This window comes from Bufo bufo, chromosome 4 (assembly GCF_905171765.1).
Source record: "Bufo bufo chromosome 4, aBufBuf1.1, whole genome shotgun sequence".
In the NCBI taxonomy this organism is placed as follows: domain Eukaryota; kingdom Metazoa; phylum Chordata; class Amphibia; order Anura; family Bufonidae; genus Bufo; species Bufo bufo.
The window spans coordinates 509842947-509863894 of record NC_053392.1 but is presented as its reverse complement, the minus strand read 5'-3'; the positions used below and the strand labels follow the sequence as shown (position 1 = coordinate 509863894).

General features: G+C 46.1%; 1 protein-coding gene across 1 annotated transcript in view; it reads right to left on the bottom strand.

The window, feature by feature from the left end:
• The window catches only part of DTD1 (D-aminoacyl-tRNA deacylase 1), a 171223-nt gene extending 150863 nt beyond the window's left edge, over positions 1–20360 (bottom strand). The window contains exons 1-3 of the mRNA XM_040429685.1: positions 20240–20360; positions 7975–8065; positions 6304–6539 (exon numbers count right to left, since the gene is read on the bottom strand). Of these exons, the coding sequence (XP_040285619.1) occupies positions 6304–6539; positions 7975–8065; positions 20240–20282 (370 nt within the window). The 5' untranslated portion in view covers positions 20283–20360. The remainder of the gene's footprint in view (positions 1–6303; positions 6540–7974; positions 8066–20239) is intronic.
• Between the last annotated feature and the right edge of the window lie 588 nt (positions 20361–20948).

Sequence of the window (20948 nt, the reverse complement as noted above, 5' to 3'; positions counted from 1 at the left end):
AACATGGCGCACTGACAGCAGCGCGCTCATGTTATGTGATAGCACGCTGGATGCATTATTGGCATGTTTAGATGCCGATACCGATAATTTTGAAAATCATGAATATCGGCCGATAATATCGGTAACTCCGAAAATTGGTTCATCCCTACTACAGATTACATCTAACTGAATATACTCAGAAGCGACTCCTAGCACGACGGCAGACTATCTTTTCAGATAGAGATAAAAGTGGGAAAGCTCTTGCCTATTTGGTAAAAACTGAAGTCCCCCAAACGGTAGTGGCAGCGATTAGACTGGAATCTGGGGTGAAGTCTAAACCATAAGAGATATGTTCCCAATTTGCATCTTACTATAATAAACTCTATACATCAAGTTATATTCCCACGACTGATAGCTTGAAGGCATACCTAGATCAGATTGAGTTTACAAGACTGTTTGGGGAAGATGGAGAGATACTAGATTCCCCAATATCTGCTGCCGAGATTCAGATAGCAATAGGCACTATGGCCTCTCACAAGACTCCTGGTCCGAATGGCTTCCCCGCTGAGTGTTATAAATTACACGCCGAGGGTCTTCGTGACCGATTAAGTAAGCTATTTTAATATACGCCTTGGAGACCTCAGAGTTACCATCGTCCTTTTATGAGGCTACAATTGTGGTGATTCACAAGGCGGGGAGGTGACCGGATCAATGTAGTTCATAACGACCCATTTCACTTATAAATTTAGATGCCAAAATCTTGGCTAAGGTATTGGCCTTATGACTGATGGGGGATATCCTATCTATCGTGGGGACAGACCAATCAGGCTTTATGCCGGGGAAATCTATGGATATTAATCATTGACGCCTCTATACCAACTGTAGGAGGGTTCAAGGGATGATCGTGTCCCTGGTAAGAGCTGCCCGCCGAGTATACTGGCCGAAAAGTTGGGGTCATGTGCATCCATAGAGACTTAAAGGACTATCCCACGCCCTGGTGTTTCTGTACACGGTGGCCGGTAGGTGGACTCACGAGGTGACTGTCGCCACCAATTTACGATATGAAGTTATAATTGGGAGAGACTTCCCGGGTTTCCCGATACTGTGGCCTGTTACGAAAGTTACCGATACCCGTGAGACAGGTGTAACCCCAGTAGAGTGGCCTTGCTCAGGGGGAAAACCGGAAACCCTGGAAACCTGAGACCGAAGGGCCAGCGGTAGGGTCGGCCTCCACTGCGGTGGAAGAGGGGGAGACAACCCTGCTGAGTGTAATGGTGGGAGACGTGGAGGATTTGCCAGACCTCAACGTCTCTAATACAGCACAGCACCGGGACCCAACCCTATCTCGGGCCTGGGAAAATGTTGTAATAGTTGATGGTGAATCTCAACGACCGGGGGTCGAGTCGATGTTTCCCCGTATTGTGGCTCATCAGAAGATGCTTTATCGGGTAAACCAACTACAGGGTGAGCATATTGAACAGCTGGTGGTGCCCACCAACATGTGCTTGGGGGACACCTGGAATTGCAGAAAACGCAAGACCAGATTCTACAGCGGTTTTACTTGCCCAGTGTATTCAGAGAGGTGGAAGAATATTGTAAGTCTTGCCCAACCTGCCAGATAATGAGCCCCCAGCCACATTTCCGTAGTGCCCTGGTACCTCTCCCGATTATCGAGGTTCCGTTCGAGCGAATCACTATGGAACTCATAGGCCTAGTACCGAAGTCCGCTAGAGGGCACCAACACATCTTGGTCGTCCTAGACTATGCCACTCGGTACCCGGAGGCGGTGCCCCTGCGACATACATCGGCCAAACTCATAGCTAAGGAGTTAATGGAAATGTTTTCCCGAGTGGGACTACCTAAAGAGGTTCTGACCGACCAGGAGACCCCTTTAATGCCAAAGCTACGGATGTCGGTTTATCATCTGCAAACAGACGGCCTGGTAGAGAGGTTTAATCAAACATCAAAAAAACATGTTAAAAAGAGTGGTGTCTAAGGATGGGAGGGATTGGGACCTTCCTCTGCCCTATCTCATGTTTGCAGTGCGAGAGGTGCCCCAGGCCTCTACTGGGTTCTCGCCCTTCTAACTGCTATATGGCCGACATCTTCACTGTCTGTTGGACATAGCCAACCCACACCCTGTAAAAGTGTAATTGAATATGTCACTCAGATGCAAGAGCGGATGGAGACAGTGTTGCCACTTGTTAGGGAACATATGGAGGCAGCCCAGCAAGCCTAGAGTAGGGACTATAATTAGCAGGCTCCGGTCCGGGTCTTTAACCCGGGAGATCGGGTTTTGGTTCTGGTACCGATGGTGGACAGCAAGTTCCTGGCTAGGTGGCAGGGACCCTACGAAGTACTCCAAAAAGTTGGTGAGGTAAACTACAAGGTACACCAGCCAGGGCGGCAAAAGCCAGAGCAGGTGTACCATGTGAATTTACCTTGGAAAGATAGGGAGACCAGTATGGATGACAGCCCATGGCCGAGTTTCCAGCCCCATGGTCTGATACAAGGGAAGCAGTTGCCACAGTGAAGATTGCTGACAGCAACGATCTGCACGACGGGGAGATGCATCAGAATCGGTGCGGGTAACAAGGAGCGGGGTAAGTATGACCAGTATGAGGGGCCCGGCCATTTTGGGGTGCATTATAGGGGTTGGATAACCCCTTTAACCTTCCCTATATGTCTGCTTTATGTTGGCATCATTTTGTAAATGTCATTAAAAAAAATTTAAGATGTTAGAAGGCTTTGAATTTTAGAAGCAATTTTTTAAATTTTCAAGAAAATTCCCAAAACCCACTTTTTAACCACTTCCCATCTGGGCCCTTTGCCCCCTTCCTGACCAGGCCAAATTTTGCAAAACGGACATATCTCACTTTATGTGGTAATAACTTTGGAACGCCTTTATTTATCCAAGTCATTCAGAGATTGTTTTCTCGTGACACATTGTACTTCATGATAGTCATAAATTTGAGTCAAAATATTTCACCTTTATTTATGAAAAAATCCCAAATTTACCCAAAAATTTAAAAAAAATCGCAATTTTCTAAATTTCAATTTCTCTGCTTTTAAAACAGAAAGTGATACCTCATAAAATATTTATTATTTAACATTCCCCATATGTCTACTTTATGTTGGCATCATTTTGGAAATGTCATTTTATTTTTTTAGGACGTTAGAAGGCTTAGAAGTTTAGAAGCAATTCTTCAAATTTTTAAGAAAATTGCCAAAACCCACTTTATAAGAACCAGTTCAGGTCTGAAGTCACTTTGTGGGGCCTACATAGTGGATACCCCCATAAATGACCCCATTGTAGAAACTACACCCCTCAAGGTATTCAAAACCGATTTTACAAACTTTGTTAACCCTTTAGGCGTTCCACAAGAATTAAAGGAAAATGGAGATCAAATTTTTACATTTCACTTTTTTGGCAGATTTTCCATTTTAATCAATTTTTTTCTCTAACACATCGATGGTTAACAGCCAAACAAAACTCAATATTTATTACCCAGATTCTGCGGTTTACAGAAACACCCCACATGTGGTCGTAAACTGCTGTATGGGCACACGGCAGGGCGCAGAAGGAAAGGAACTCCACATGGTTTTTAGATGCCATGTCCCATTTGAAGCCCCCTGATGCACCCTTACAGTAGAAACTCCCAAGAAGTGACCCCATTTTGGAAACTAGGGGATAAGGTGCCAGTTTTATTAGTACTATTTTTGGGTACATATGATTTTTTGATCATTCAATATAACACTTTATGGGGCAAGGTGACCAAAAAATTGGTTGTTTTAGCACAGTTTCTATTTATTTATTTTTACAGCGTTCACCTTAGGGGTTCAGTCAAGTGACATTTTTATAGAGCAGATTGTTACGGACGTGGCGATACCTAATATGTATACTTTTTCTCATTTATTAAAGTTTTACACAATAATAGCATTTTTGAAACCAAAAAATTATGTTTTAATGTGTCCATGTTCTGAGAGCTATAGTTTTTTTATTTTTTGAGAGATTTTCTTATGTAGGGGCTCATTTTTTGCGGGATGAGGTGACGGTTTTATTGGTACCATTTTGTGGGACATACGCGTTTTTGATCACTTGGTGTTGCACCTTTTGTGATGCAAGGTGACAAAAATTGCTTGTTTTGACACAGTTTTTTTTTTTTTTTTTTTACGGTGTTCACCCGAGGGGTTAGCTCATGTGATATTTTTATAGAGATGGTTTTTACGGACGCGGCAATACCTAATATGTATACTTTTTTTTATTTGTTTCACTTTAACACAATAATAGCATTTTTGAAACCAAAAAAATGATGTTTTAGTGTCTCCATGTTCTAAGAGCTATAGTTTTTTTATTTTTTGAGAGATTTTCTTATGTAGGGGCTCATTTTTTGCGGGATGAGGTGACGGTTTTATTGGTACCATTTTGTGGGACATACGCGTTTTTGATCACTTGGTGTTGCACCTTTTGTGATGCAAGGTGACAAAAATTGCTTGTTTTGACACAGTTTTTTTTATTTATTTTTTACGGTGTTCATCCGAGGGGTTAGGTCATGTGATATTTTTATAGAGCTGGTTTTTACGGACGCGGCAATACTAAATATGTCTATTTTACTTTATTTTTTCTATTTTTAATTTTTTATTTTTATTCCTAACTTGGGAACTTTTTTTTTTTTTACATGTGAAACTTTATTTTATTTGATTTTTTCAACCCTTTATTTTTTTTATTTTTTTTTACACTTTTCGTCCCCCATAAGGTCATACAAGACCTCTGGGGGACATTTGCTTCACTTTTTCTTTTTTTTTTCACAGTTGATTTCTCCTGTAACTGGGGCTGAGATTGTAGCCCCAGTTACAGGACAAATGCACCCCTATAGAGGCTGTACAGCAGCAATCCTGCGCTGTACAGCCTCACAGCAGGGCTGATCGAGGTCTCTGAGAGACCTCACACAGCTCCTGCACACTCCGGTCACGGCGGTCACATGACCGCCGGGCCGGAACAGGAAGCGCACAGCGCTTCCTGCTCTGCAGACACAGCGCTCGGTGAGCGCTGTGTCTGCAGCGATCGTGAAGGCAGGGACACCTGGGCACTGTCCCTGCCTTGTCTTAGGGTTGCCCTGCTGTCACTGACAGCGGGCAACCCGATCAGCAGCTGCACGATTAGCGTGCAGCTGCTATTTCTGACAGGACGTTTTAAAACGTGCTGTCAGAAATAGACGTCCACCCATAGGACGTTTATATCCTATGGGCGGACGTGAGGCGGTTAAAGAACCAGTTCAGTTATGAAGTCACTTTGAGGGTCTAACATAACTGAAACCACTCGGTTTAGAAACTACACCCTTCAAGTTATTCTAAACTGATTTTACAAACTTTGTTAACTCTTTAGGTGTTCCACAAGAATTAAAGAAAGATGGAGGTGAAATTTCAAAACACAGCAAGGTTTAAACAGCAAAATAAACCTTAAAGGGATTCTGTCACCTCGTTTCCGGTTATAGAGCTGTGGACATGCACGGCTAGATCGCCGCTAGCATGTCCGCAATATACCTGTCCTATAGGGCTGTGTGCTTTTATTTTGTTTAAAAAAATATTTTAGAGATATGTAAATGAGTCTTGTAAAGTGCCCAAGGGGCTGTACGAACCTTCCTGGTGCGATTCGCTCTATCTTATATGAGGATGGCCTTATGCCTATCCCATGCATGCTTAAACTCCTCCACTGTATTTGCAGCTACCACTTCTGCAGGAAGGCTATTCCATGCATCCACTACTCTCTCAGTAAAGTAATACTTCCTGATATTACTTTTAAACCTTTGCCCCTCTAATTTAAAACTATGTCCTCTTGTAGCAGTTTTTCTTCTTTTAAATATTCTCTCCTCTTTTACCGAGTTGATTCCCTTTATGTATTTAAAAGTTTCTATCATGTCCCCTCTGTCTCGTCTTTCTTCCAAGCAAATACTGCATTTTGTAGCAGACTGCGTTACAGTTGCTCTCTGAACTGAAAGGCATGAAATCCATAATGAAAATCCACATCATCTATTGACATGCTGCAGATGTAAAATCTGCACCACTGCAGATTTTTTTCCACAGCATGTGGGTGAGGATTGCTAAAAACTCATTCCCTTTACTGGATACTGTAAAAATCCCCACCAATCAGATATTAATTACCTAGATAGGTCATCAATACTAAACTCTCGGAAAACCTCTTGAAAAGTTGACAGTTCTAATGATTGATCGCCACTGATATGTGACAGGTCACCATTCGCACTAGGTTTATAAATCTCAACCATTATGTTCACAAATGCGCAACTTGATGTTCATGAATTTTACCTTTGATGAGCTCTGGCTTGTAGGCCTTTCTCATTTGCTGCAGGAAGTCATTATAAAAAGGCTCTGCTTGTTCAGAAGGCATGGCCATGTGATAGTCGGGCTTGTTTCCCTTTAAGACACATTGCAAGGTAAACTGGCTGACACACAGCACTTCATACTGCTTATCCATGACACTTTTCGACCAGTGTTTACCGCTATCATCCTCAAATATCCGGAGGTTCAGAATCTTTCTGATCCTGGAAGGAATAAACAGACAGCATTTCACCTGCAGGGCTAAAAAGAAATGTATTTCTTATTAATTAAAAGGGTATTCCGACCTAGACATGGAATATGCCATGGATAGCCAACAGGTGCAGGTCTCACATCTATGGAGAAAGCCGATCGTGTGCGGCTACCCGTCCATTCAGAGCAGCCTCGACACTGAGCCCCGTTCTTGAGATAGATGTTGGCCATTTATTGCATATTCTTTCTGTATAAAATGCCATAAATGTCCAAATGGGAATACACCTTTAACTAAATTTCATTTCATTACTGAAATCTGTGCTGATTTGAGGAGAGACATCATCGCTGGTTTTAGATGCACTGTCTGCTGCATGTGTCCTTACCCCAATATCTGGTGTTTGATGGCCTAGAGAGAGCGAATCGCGCTTTGGATCCAAGATCCGAAGTCGGTTCATTCCCCAACTTCGTTTTAATGCTGTACGGAGACCTGTCTCCGTACAGAATTAAACTGTATGCGCTGCGCGAAGGAAAAACTCATTAAGTCCAAAGTCTCACAAGACTTCGATGAAAAACTTTGGGCTTCGATTCTACAACTTTAAAAACATTTTAAAACAGCAATAGGAAGCGGAGTTCGGATTGCTGTTTTAAAATGTTTTTTAAGTTGTAGAATCCTCATGTTAGGTCACCAATACCTAAAAGGTGGGGGTCCAACAACCAGTACCCCCTCTGATCAGTACCCCCACTGATCAGAGGCACCTAACCAAGCACAGCGCTGGACATTATATAGTGGCTGTGCTTGGTATTGCAGCCCAGGCCCATTCACTTGAATGGGACTGACGGCGCCTAGGCCATGTGGCCAATGAATGTGACGTCACTAGCCTAGGAAGAGGCTGCAGTACTCACTGGAGCACCGTATATCCCCAGCATATGTCATATATGTCCACCTCTGGGACTTGCACCTATTTCCAGAAAGTAGCACCTTTCCATTCCTTCAGTCTCTGGTCAGGTGCAATAATGGAGTTACAAAAAATATCAAGCAAACGTGCTCATTTGTTTTCACAATTCCCATAGACATGAATGGAGCCGTGCACACATGTGGTCACCTGTTTTATTCTATGCCAAGGTGCAGTAGCCAGTGGCCTCATCAGGCGGTTCAGGGGACTTCTGGAAGTAACTGCAGGTCCCGGTAGTGGGACTTACAGCATTTCCATTTCCGTTGTTCTGCTCTGTCAGAAGAACAAAAATAACTAAAGTGCCGGATTTGACACAAAACCGAACAGACCTGAACAGAACCGACTGACAATAATGGGGACCATTCTGGACACTGTTTCTATATGCTCTTTTTGATGTAATCTGCAATGGAAGCCCCAGTTGGAGCCTATGGCATAGATGTGAACATAGCCCAAGCTGTCAATATCTCATAAATAGTAAAAAAAAAGAAATACTTACATATAGTCAACATCTTTTTGTGTGTCTTCCACTGATATTCCCAACAGTACACAGATACCACGTCCAATGGAGCTGATCTGTTCTTCTCCAACTACAAGAAACACATGGTCAGTAGTTACAGTGAAGCTCCACTTTTATCCATCCACTGACTTGTTATTCACTCCTGCTAGAGGTTTGCACAGTGAATAAACTTTACTTTTAGTTTCAAAGGTTATTTATTGAGGTTTTAAAACAGTACAGCTAATGAAGTCACACAGGAATCATCAAGGTGTCACCAGACAAGGCTAGTATATTTAGATGGTAAGAAGGCACATGGAAAAGGAAGCAAGCTATAAGGTAATACAATAGCGAAGATCAATAGAATGGGAGGACAACCAGGGCTCCCAGAACTTCTCAAAGGCCAAAAAGGTGTCTGTGCAGATGGCATTAAGCCTTTCGTAAAGAAGTATCCTATTGACTCTGTCCAATACTGCCTGAAAACTAAGTGAAGTTGACCGCCATTTGAAAGCTACATGGATTCTAGCTGCTAAAAGTACATACTTTGATAGCTTAAATTTGGCATAAGTTAACCAAGGGGGTTTGTCATAGGGTTGGGAGATATACCGGTATCACGATATACCGAGGTATTAAAAAAACGGCGATATGGCGATATCGCTGCTTCCTAAATACCGCGGTATATTTCGTGACGTCATCGCTTTAAAAACTGAGTCCGCGGCTGCCCTCCCCCATCATTATCTACCAATTTCTTCCAGCAGCGGCTCCTCCTGCTTGCTCCGAATGTGCTGTCTCCGCCCACCGACGTCTAACGTCGGAATCAGGTGACGCCCCCAGGCTGAGTTTATCATTACCCCAGTTATATGTCCTGGCCCACTCAGTACTTCATGCCTGCCACTAGCTGCATGCTCCGCAGTGAGCCATCATGAGTCCCTCCAGTACCTCCCCATGACATGATGAACAAGAAGGAATTATGGTGGCGGCAGCCTGGCAGGCAGGTGACAAGTCAGTGTCACACAGGTGGCCATAAGACATGGGGAGGGGGGGCAGCTGCTGCCCCCACAAGCCCCATACTGTATGTAATGTCTCCTTTTATGGCTGCTGCCAGCTGCCCCCATACTGTAATGTCTCTTTGCGGCTGCGCTGCTGCCCCCAATACTGTAATGTCTCCTTGTGGCTGCTGCTCTCATCATCATGTCTCCTTGTGGCCCCCATACAGTATAACCTCTCCTTGTGGCCCCCATACAGTATAACTCTCCTTGTGGCCCCCATACAGTGTAACGTCTCCTTGTGGCTGCCCCATACAGTGTAACGTCTCCTTGTGGCTGCCCCATACAGTGTAACGTCTCCTTGTGGCTGCCCCATACAGTGTAACGTCTCCTTGTGGCTGCCCCATACAGTGTAACGTCTCCTTGTGGCTGCCCCATACAGTGTAACGTCTCCTTGTGGCTGCCCCATACAGTGTAACGTCTCCTTGTGGCTGCCCCATACAGTGTAACGTCTCCTTGTGGCTGCCCCATACAGTGTAACGTCTCCTTGTGGCTGCCCCATACAGTGTAACGTCTCCTTGTGGCTGCCCCATACAATGTAACGTCTCCTTGTGGCTGCCCCATACAGTGTAACGTCTCCTTGTGGCTGCCCCATACAGTGTAACGTCTCCTTGTGGCTGCCCCATACAGTATAACTTTTCCTTGTGTTTTTTTCTTTAAAACTGGTATTTATCGCGATATATATCAGTATCGCGATAAATTTTTTAATATTGTTATCGTCTGAATATTTTTGATATTGTCCAACCCTAGTTTGTCATCCAGGAGGCATAAGGGCAGAGACGTAGGATAGAGGCATCCCAACACTGATGACAATAGAGTGCATATTCGGCTCCAGAATCTCCTCACAATTGGACAGGCCCTCCATATGTGAAACATTGTGCCCTCCTCATCACATCCACGGAAGCACCTTGAAGAAACCTCAGGGTATATGCGATGTAGTCTAGCTGGGACCATGTAGGTCCTATGCAATATCTTTATTGATGTTTCTGCTAAAGTGGTCTGCCAAGATCCTTTAGTGAGAGTCTGGGAGAGCTGGTACCACATACAAGCTGAATATTCGACCTCCAAATCCTCCTCCCATGCTTTCATTTATGGTAGTTTAGAGCCTTCAATTACACCATTAAGTGTCCCATACATCCTAGATAACAGACCTTGTTTGTATAGAATAAGTTACAGGGCGTTCAAAGGGTGTGAAATCAAAGGAGCCGTTAGAAGTCTGAAGGGAGTGTAAAAAAGAGAAGATCCGGTTAGCATTAAACATTTCCCTCCTGGGGAGGTCATATCTGTCCTTAAAGTCAGCAAGCAAAATTAGTTTACCTCGGACTAGAAACTTGTGTAGATCTCCCCCAATTAAATGTGTGAGCCTGCAGCCCCGGTGGGAACGCAAAGGTTTGGACTGTAGGGATAATTTAAATCTAATCGACCTCCAGAGTAGTAAAGAGTAGTGAGACAAGAGGGACCTTGTGCGTATAGTAGTTGGAAACGGGAGGTTAGACCAAACCAGTGGAGTGAATAGTGACTGTTCTAGCGAGATCCACAGCGGGTGCTCTTTAAGTTCAAGGTGAGACAGGAACAATTGCGCTAGCCTAGCTGCTTTGTAGTAAGTAAGTCCCGAACTGAGAGACCCCCTCTGGGACTTATGGCGACACATTGTTTGCCTAGCTATAAGTAGACGTTTATCTGCCCATATAAACTTCAGGGCCTCAGTTTGTAGAGCTTTTAGATCAGAGCTAGGTACCGGTACAGGGAGAGTTCTGAATAAATATAGCAGTCTGGGGAGGACCACCATTCTGACAATATGAATCCTACCTACCCAGGATACTGGGAGGGATCTCCAGGCTTTAAGGTCCTCTCTAATTTTGCGATACAGGGTAGGGTAATTAGTTTTGTATACCCTTTCCAATCTGTTAGGCAAAGGTATTCCCAGATACGGAATGAAATTTTGTCTGAGTTGAAATAGGAACTTTTGTGATAGGAGAGATGTAGTCTGGGGTGACAAGTTAAAAAGAAGAAGCTCGGATTTGGTATGATTAATAGAAAGCCCTGAGACAGCGGAGAACGAATTCAATACCTTTAATAAGGATGGGAAGGATATAACAGTGTTGGTGATGGAAAGAAGGAGGTGATCAGCAAATAGGCTTAATTTATGCTCTAGACCTCCCACAGGGAGCCAGTAATATCAGGGTGAGATCTGATGTGGATTGCTAGTGGTTCAATAGCAAGGGCAAATAAGGCGGGCGATAGGGGGCATCCCTGACGTGTGCCCCTCTGAATAAGGATACGTGAGAAGTGAGTCGCAGGAAGTTTTAGATAGGCTTCAGTAGTAGAGTAAAGTGACTGAATGGCTTGAAGAAAGGGACCCCCTAATGCCCATAGCTCTCATAACCCTCAAGAGATAATCCCAATCCAAGGTATCAAAGGCTTTTTCAATGTCAAGAGCCAAGATGGCCAAGGGGTCCTATTGGCCTCATGGATTATATTCAGGATTTTTCTGATGTTATCAGGGGCCTCTCTGCCTGGGATAAATCCCACCTGGTCTCTATGTATAATGTCTGGTAGCAATTTGTTAAGGCGATGAGCCAAAATCGAAGTAAAAATGTTATTGTCTAGGTTGAGGAAGGCAACAAAGGGTCCTTATTTGGTTTAGGTATTACAGTAATCCTAGCAGAAAGGAATTCCGAGGGAGGTGTGGCACCCTGTAGAAGATGATTACAATATCGGGCAATATGTGGGGTCAAGAAAGGGGCAAATTTTTTACAATAAAGTGCAGATAACCCATCTGGTCCCGGGGCTTTACCCAACTTCAAAGTTTTGATGGTGTATGTCACCTTGTCTGCGGAAATTTGTCCACAGAGGATGGCCAGAGCATCGGGGAAAACCTGAAGGAGAGGGATTGATGTTAGGAAGTCACCCGCTGGGGGTCTGGAATATAATTGCTGGCAGAAAGCCTGAAAAGGTATCATAAATGGTATCAGGTAGTACGTGCATTTCTGGTGTGGATTTGGAAGACCTGAATAATCCTCTGCTTGGCTTTCAGTTGCCGGGCAAACATCTTATCGGGTTTGTTGGCATATTTATAGTAGTAGGAAGCAGTCCATCGGAGATCTTTCTCTGTACTATTGGTTAGCAGCATATTCAGCTGTAATTTAGTATCTTTTACAGCTTTAAGAAGGTAGAGAAAGGGGTTCCGCTGATGTGCTCGTATTAGTCTACCTAGCTTAGCCTCCAGCGCTATCTGGGCGGAGTCTCGTTCCTTTTTTAATTGGGATGCCACTCCCACAAGTCTGCCTTGAATAAAAGCTTTATGAGTAAACCATAATAACATAGGATTGACCTTAGGTGTAGCGTTCTCAGTGAAGAAGGTCTGCAGCTCAGCTTGGAGTTGATCATATAATACCGGGCGGGTTAGAAGAGACTCATTCAGTCTCCATGAATACGGAGCATGACTAGGGCCAGCGAAGGCAAACTCAGCCAAAGCTACATCCTGATCAGACCAAGATGATACAATATGCCTAAAGTATAATAAATAGGGTAGGCTAGATGTAGAAGTAAGGATCATATCAATACGGGTATATACCTGGTGTGACGGGGAGTAGTAGGTATAACTCCTTTGTGAACCATTGTGCTCTCTCCATGTATCAGCTAGGAAGAGAGATTCAAGCACTCAGCGTATTTGGGCCAAATGAGAGATCGGGCGGGGATGATGGGGGGGGGGATAACTGTCTAAAATAGAATTGAGGACAAAATTGAGGTCCCCACACCATAGAAGGCTATGGTAAGTGAGGGATTCAATAATCTGCCCCACTTTTGAGAAACAGGGGATGACTCCTACAGGCAGAGGACGTTGGTTGCATGTTTTGGAGTTAAATCCCCTTACATTTTATGTGAGGATTGTACACATCTCCCACAAGAGCCAACCTGTAGCCAACCCCCATCCATGACCTGCGATTATTTAAAGGAACATGCAGAATATACCCCTGGATTACAGTAGAACAATAAAACGTTAACATAGTGAGCATAAACACTAAACAATTAGGTAAGCAGCTATGCCTATCTAGGCCAGCAAGAAAGAGTGTGTCAAATGGAGGGAGGTCGGGAGCATCACCTGCCACCCAAACCCCCCCAGATGGCCTCAGAGTAGAGAGCAACATGAAAGTCCACCACGCCGAATCCCTGTATAGGAATAAGTTAGAAAGAGGAAAAGAAAGAAGTGGGTAGGTCCCATGAGGTAGAAGAAAAAGGTAGTCTGCTCTTCATCCTTGCAGACTTGGTGGAGTGTGCGATGATCTTCAAGGGTCACCACTCAGGAAACAGGAGAACAGGATGCTGAAGAGGTGGTAACTGGTACTTTGGTCCATACTCTGGCTGGGCGCTGAAATTTAGGAGGTGCTGTAGATGGAGGTGGGTGCTCCAGTGGGATTCCCGCACGCTGAAGTACTTTGCATCCCTCCGACGGAGAGTGGACCATATGGGTGCAAGAGTTCAGTTGAAAGGAGAGGGCAAAGGGGAACCCCCACCTGTAGCGCACTTGTGCCTTTTACAGGGCCTGTGTCACTGGTCTCATCTCCCTGCGTCTACGGAGCGTTGAGGGTGCCAGGTCAGCATAAAGATGGACTGATGATGGAAGACCATTTAAGTTGGACAAGTTCCGAGCTGCCGATAGTATTTGGTCTCTCACCTCTGGGTAATGGAATTTGAGTACAATGTCTCTCGGTAGATCCGGGGCGCGGGGTTTACCCAGCGCCCTGTGACCGTATCCATTCTCAGCTGGCCCACTTCAGCATGTGTAAGTAGTGCTTCAAATAAAGTAAGCAGGGTAGTTGGTAGATTAGAAAAAGTTTCTGGCAGGCCCCAGATCCTCAGAGTTCCCCTCCGTGACCTATTTTCTAGGTCTTCTATCTTTAGTTCAAGAGCAGCCAGCTGGGCTGCATGGGAGTTTATATCTTCCCTGTCTGCGCCTATTGAGTCTTATATGTCATCCGTCCGCGTCTCCAGGTCAGACACTCTGTTCCCTATGTCCTGAATTTGGCTGGAAAATTCTGCCACTGCCTGTGAAAGTTCAGAACGGAACAGTGTGGCTATATTCTTGTGTAGGTCCAGCTGACCTTGGTCCAGAGCTACAGCCTCCGCCGGGTGAACACTTTGTGTGGATGAGGCAGAGCTAGAAGGAGACACCACTGGGTCTGACATGATGGCGTTCCTGGTGAGTTGGAATATCACCGGCAGCGTCTGTGAAGGAGTCGGTATACCAGCATGTCACGGCCTTTGTGTGTGCCGTGACACGGTTGCCGTGCATGCTGTTGCCAACTGCAACATGTTGTGGTTGCATGTAGGTGCTTTCTCCTGGGGCCTTTCCTGTCTGGTGCCGGAGGGGTTAATTATCTAGCTGGTGGGGATTTAGGTGTGTCCAGGGTGTGGCCACAAGGTTTATATCACCGGTGGCCTGTTGGCTGGGTGCAGTGTTCCTCCAGCCTTGCTGTGTGCTGGAGCTGTGCTCCTGCCAGGCCTCTACTATGTACCCAGTGCTTGAGGGCCACCTTGTGGAACATCAAGGTCACCATGATGTCTCCTCTGGTCTGTTGGTGTCTATAGTCCAGCATGTTTGCTAGACATGTTCCCTGTGTGGTGTGCCTCCGAAAGGGGGTGTCAGGGTTCCCCGGAGGGGGAACTACAAGTCTGTATGCTGCTCTGCCTGGGGCCGCCATGCATCCTGTTTGCATGGGGGTTTCCAGGCAGTAACTGGTGTGCTGGATACCTGAGTGTGGTTGTTTGTACTGTGGCCTTTATGGTGTGTGGGCACCAGTACTCATGCTCAGGTTCCAGTCGGTGTTGCTGGGCAGGTAAGTGTATGGTGTGCTTACCTGCCGATCCAGTTACTGTATACAGTCTCCTCTTTTTCCTTGCAGCTAGGCCGGTGGAGACTCCTGTTCATCCGTGTCTGGGATGAACAGGTCGTAGCTGCCCTTTTTTTATTTGAGGGATTATCAGGGCGACTCAGGGTCCTAGGTTTCCTGGGTATAAGCTGTCCTACCATCCAGGTCCGTTCAGAGGGTGAGGAGTTAGGGCGAGGATTAGGGAGGCTTTAGGACTTTACCTGCTCCCTTATCCCAGTCGCTGGCCTAGTTGCTACATCATCTGCTCCACATTGTACGGTGGGCAGTTTTACCTACTCCCCATCGTCACACCGCAAGTTTTGCTTTGATCTTTGTGTGGGTCATCCTCTGGAACCCAAGCATGGGTAATAGGTGCTAATGGAGCCGTGAGGATGGTGCTAATGTCGGGATATCTGCGGAGTGGAGATCACAGAAGTATGTCTTCCCTGCGAGCTGCACACATGCGCCCCCCTAAACTTAACTTTTAAACCTGCCGCCCCTCCTCCGGCCCCGATGATCTCTGCTCCCTCGCAACAAGCCTGAAATGACAAGCACAGCAGCAACCAAAGATTGGCTGAGTGGGCATTGCCTGCACGTCAAGTGTGATCAGCAAGTAGAAAGCAGCGGAAAATCTAGGAAGCATTACAACAGGATCGTGGGGAAAAAATTTGAATTTTTTAATACTTTGTACCCCATTCAAGGGCTGAGCAATCGTAAATAACTGAATCCGAAATGTAGCCACACTAACTGATATAATCTCGCCAATGTCGGGCATTTCATTTCGGTTACAGCCGGAATCACCCTAAACTCACCAGTGAAATACAGCACAGAGGGCAGGAGATGAGAGGGGCAGAGTCCGTCTGCTTACGCAGTTTGGCCAGCGTGGGGAGAGCCGATGTGACGAGATGGGAAAGAGTCTGATCTGGGAAGTGTGAGACACAGTAAGGCACCAAGGTATGTGCCAGGGCAGAACTCATATTCCAGCTGCTCATGGAGTAGAAGAAAACAGGGTGCCCTGGAAGTTGTAGGGAGGGGGTAGAGATGTTGGTGAGGAGGCTGCTGCTGCCTGGAGGACCCCCGTCAAGGACACCACTGTCTACTCACATTACTTCTCGTAATAACAATTAAGAACACAGCGGGTGTTGTGTGCATGGCCCCAGAAACCAACAGAATCAACTTCTTCCTTGGTCTGCAAAGCTTCAATCGGCCTGACTACAACTTTCGCTAGAATGCTAATCGTCATCCCCTGCAACATGTGCGTGAGGTTGTAGCTTTTTCAATAATTCTGCGCCACATACACCAGATCCTCGTCGTTGAAAGACTTCACCAACATGCGGGTGTCAGATGTGACATAGTAGGAGAAGATGTAGCGAAGAAGTTTTAAGGAAGCTGTGCAGACTGGTCCTGGAGGAAGAAGTTGACAGCTGGTTCTCCGTGTGCATGCAATGCCCGCTGTGTGCTTAACCTTTATTACGAGCAGCAGACAGTGGAGTCCTTGCATCCGAACCTTGTTGTCAGTGATTATGAGGGCAAAATAATGATCGCTCATAATAATTGTAATCAAGTTAAAATGTTCAATTAATTGTGATTTTGATTTAGGTCATAAATGCCCAGCCCTACCGCACTGTAAGCATTGTAAGTAGCAGACAACAGATGTTACACCCATCCGCCTCTATTCAAACTCTTTATATGTCACCAGTATTTAATGCTTGAGGTTTCTTGTACAACTCATTATAATTAGAGAGGTTGTCCGGGCTTTTAATACTGATGACCTCTCCTCAGCATAAGTCATCAATACCAGATCGATGGAGGTCCAACACCCGACACCCCCGCCAATCAATTGTTTGAGGAGACGGTGCGGTCTCCGGTCTCTTTTCCTGTCCGCTGCTGCCATCTATGGTCTTTGCCGATCTGATATTGATGACCTATCCTGAGGATAGGTGATCAATAGAAAAAGTCCGGAGAACCCCTTAAAGGGGTATTCCCATCACAAACAATGGGGGCATATCGCTAGGAAATGCCCCCATTGTCTGATAGGTGCAGGTCCATAGAAATAAATGGGGGCAGGGGCCACGCGTGCGCGGTGCGCTCCAATTCACTTCTATGGGAGCAGCAGGGAGCAGCGCGTGGTGGTGGATGGATCCTGGGAAATATGGGGTCCTCCAGCCACAGATCTCCCCACTCCGTTCTCATTGTAGGTGCGGTTTCCAGAGGTGGGAGCCGCACCTATCATTCTAGCGATATGTCACATTGTCTGTGATGGGAATACCCCTTTAAAGAAAGCAACAAAACGTCTTCAAGAGAAAATACAAGTCCAGTTGCACTGACTTCTTACTATTGATAAACATCAATACCCTTCTTTTGTTGTATGGAGTATCAGTACTCCATGCAGAGGCATACGGTAAAACATTGCTTTACATTGGTATTGTAGGGGCAATGTATGCCACTGTATGTCTATATAGTAGCATAAGTTGGCACCTCTGAAAAAGAAAAAAAAACTAAGTATGAACAGAGCCTAATATTACATTTCCCTTGAAAAGTAACGGTGTGGCCGTCAGCAGCTCTACTAGTGGATTGCAGGTGAGAGAACCCTTTTCATGGCCGATAAATGGGGGTAATGGCCAAATGTGGCTGATTTCCGTGGCACCTGTGACTAGAATTTAGTTCCCCAAACCTCCAACACCCGGTTATCCCTTAAAGGGTTTCTGTCACCCCACAAAACTCATTTTTTTTTTTTGGATAGTTAGATTCCTCATAGTGCGATATAGGAGAATATAATGCTCTTACTTACTTTCATGCGGCCGATTCTTTATAAAACGAACTTTTATAATATGTAAATGAGGGCTCTACCAGCAAGTAGGGCGTCTACTTGCTGGTAGCTGCTGCAGAAATCCGCCCCCTCGCCGTGTTGATTGACAGGGCCAGCCGTGATCTCCTCCTCCGGCCGGCCCTGTCAGTAATTCAAAAATCGCGCGCCTCGCGTCATTCGGCGCAGGCGCTCTGAGATGAGGAGGCTCGTATCCTCAGCACTCCCTCAGTGCGCCTGCGCCGATGACATCACCGAAAGAGAAGACGTCATCGGCGCAGGCGCACTGAGGGAGTGCTGAGGAGACGAGCCTCCTCATCTCAGAGCGCCTGCGCCGAATGACGCGAGGCGCGCGATTTTTGAATTACTGACAGGGCCGGCCGGAGGAGGAGATCACGGCTGGCCCTGTCAATCAACACGGCGAGGGGGCGGATTTCTGCAGCAGCTACCAGCAAGTAGACGCCCTACTTGCTGGTAGAGCCCTCATTTACATATTATAAAAGTTCGTTTTATAAAGAATCGGCCGCATGAAAGTAAGTAAGAGCATTATATTCTCCTATATCGCACTATGAGGAATCTAACTATCCAAAAAAAAAAAAAAAAGAGTTTTGCGGGGTGACAGAAACCCTTTAAGCTGATGGTTACTGCATAATAAAGAGAAAGATCTTTGACCGATGCATTTAGATGCCAGCAAGGAGTCATGGGGGTGGAGCTACTCCTTTTGAGGAGTCATGCTGGGGTTTTCCTCCTGGCTTGAATGATGCCCCATAGACCAGATACGTCATCACAAGCATTGTAAAGCACTGTTCGGCACTGTGATGTCGGATGTACTGGCTTTGCCTTTAACTGTGCATGCGCCAAACGCTGCTTAGAGAGGTTGTCCTATTACAGCAACGTATCCCCTATCCATAGGATAGGCGATAAGTGTCTGATCGGTGAGGGTCTGACTGCTGGGGCCCCCAAATGTCAGTAGAACGGGGGCCTGAATGGAGTGGTGGACACTCATGCACACTGCGGCTTTGTTCAACTCTGCTGGGCCGACGGCGAAGGCAGAGTACAAGTGCTCCGCTATGGGGCTAACCTGTGAGCAGGTCCGCTGCATATAAATTGAAGAACTGCTGCAAAAACCCTCTAGTTTGTGCTACAGAGTACACTGTGGATTTTGACAAAATCTGCCATGGGAACTAGCCCACCTGGTCTGTGAGGCGTCATTCAAGACAGGAGGTAGACGACCCAGCTTGACTTGTTGCTATCTGAATGCGAAGTTCTTTTTTGCTTCATTCTGCAGAAACGGACTGAAGAAGGAAAATTATCATCATAAACCAGCAGGTATCAGGTTTGTGGCAGTTTTGGGGCCGCTATATCGCACAGAGCAATGGCTTTTTTGTTTATATTATTACACTGCTAGGCAGAGGCTTCCCCCTAGCAGTGGTCCCAGTGACATCCCCGGCACTGACGAGCGGGCTTTAATGCTGCCCTAGCTGTTTTACAGGCTAGGGCTGCGCTATAGCCCGCCCATTTGTTCCAGTGACCTCACAGGGCTTACTGCTGGGCGAAAGCCTCTGCCTGGATTGCACATGGAGAGCCCAGTACGTCACCGGATCTCCAGAAAAAGCCCTTTTCAGCACAAAGCAAAGGAGAGCATGAAATGCTCCTATGCTCAGGTCTGCACTCTATGCATAAGCGCTGCAGGGGGTGCAGGGAAGGGGGTGCGGTTACCGTGACTTGAAGCAAGGAGGCCGCTGCCCCTGTGACTTCAAGCATGTGTGGAGAAGCGCGCCGGCAGGGGATAAAACGACGTTTTCAGTACTTTTGCTGCATCTGCCTTCAGGAAGAAAGGCATCATCAGAAGAAACACACTGCTGGCGGCTTGGGATGGTTTGGGGAGATGACAGGTTCCCTTTAAATTGAGCTAAAGGGCAAAAAGGCTCCGGCTTTGCAAAGGGTCCACGCGGTAACGCACCTGCGCATTCTTGGTGCGGCCTTGAAAACCCTGTGGCAACCGTCAGCCGCATGAGCGCGGCCTTACTTTGAAAACAACGGGAGGCAGTTTCAGCGCAGACTCGTCCGGGTTTTTGAAATTTATCCACAATTAAACCTCCCCCCCCAAATCCTCTGTCTGAATATACCCCTACCCAGATTTCCCAACCTCCAGAAAGGCAAAGCTGTTCCACTGCATCATATGTACACCTGTAGGAAGGCTGGATGACAACCTCTGTGGGCTCTGCCCGGTGTCTAACTGGTTGTCACCCAGCTTTCCCAGGAGCAGAAATAACTGGCAGGCACTGGCTGAATAGAACAGGTGATGTTTCATGTGCATTGACACGTTCTTATGAAGGGAAGCCTGCCATGAGCTCAGCCTCCATTGCCCAGCTGCTAACCCCATGTCACTGCTCACAGGAAGGAAGTTCCCCGCCAGCCGGTTCCTGGCGCACTGCATTGGGAGGAGACACTACTTTTCTTCCCAGTAACACACGAGTGACAGAGCTGCCCGCCCTGTACCTCAGGGTGCTGTAGGTCGCAGGCTGGGGGCCAGCACTTACCGGTAACACTAGCCTTAGTCACCCTCTGGATTACAGCTCTCATTGCGCTCTGCTGGGTGGAACGAGCACTCTGTTCGTGCTATCAACTCTGCAGCACCTCCGTTTCCTACGGACAACGTGGTGTTCTGGCGCCCTCTGGTGGCTCTAAGTGATTGTGACAGCCTCCTAGTAGTAGGAGCAGCCAGAACCTACTTTACCTGCTGTGTGAGAGTAGTACATGTCCTACCAGTGCAGCAAATGATGGGAGTAATGCTAATAACTGGACATATTTATTCATTTAATTACATCATCTGGACTTTGAAAAATGTGGCCTCCTTGTCTAAAAATTTTGCCCTAGGCCTGGCATCATAATTGGATGTATTTTAGCCTTCATATATAACAGCCACAATTCCTGACCTAACCTTGGGTCTAATGAGCCAGACTTATAGCATTATGGGCATATATCATGCTGTAAGTTTGGGATATTATTATTATTATTATTATTAAAGTGCCATTCATTCCATGGCACTGTACATATGAAAATGGGTAATTAAAGGGTTTCTACCACTTCGTTTTCACCTAATTAGCTGTCAGACACTAGCGATCCGCTAGTGTCTGCTCTACCTAACCATCCTAATATAACAGCTTATTGTCCTGCCGTTTCGCTAAAAAATGAACTTATATAGATATGCTAATGAGCCTCTAGGTGCTATGGGGGCGTCATTAGCAC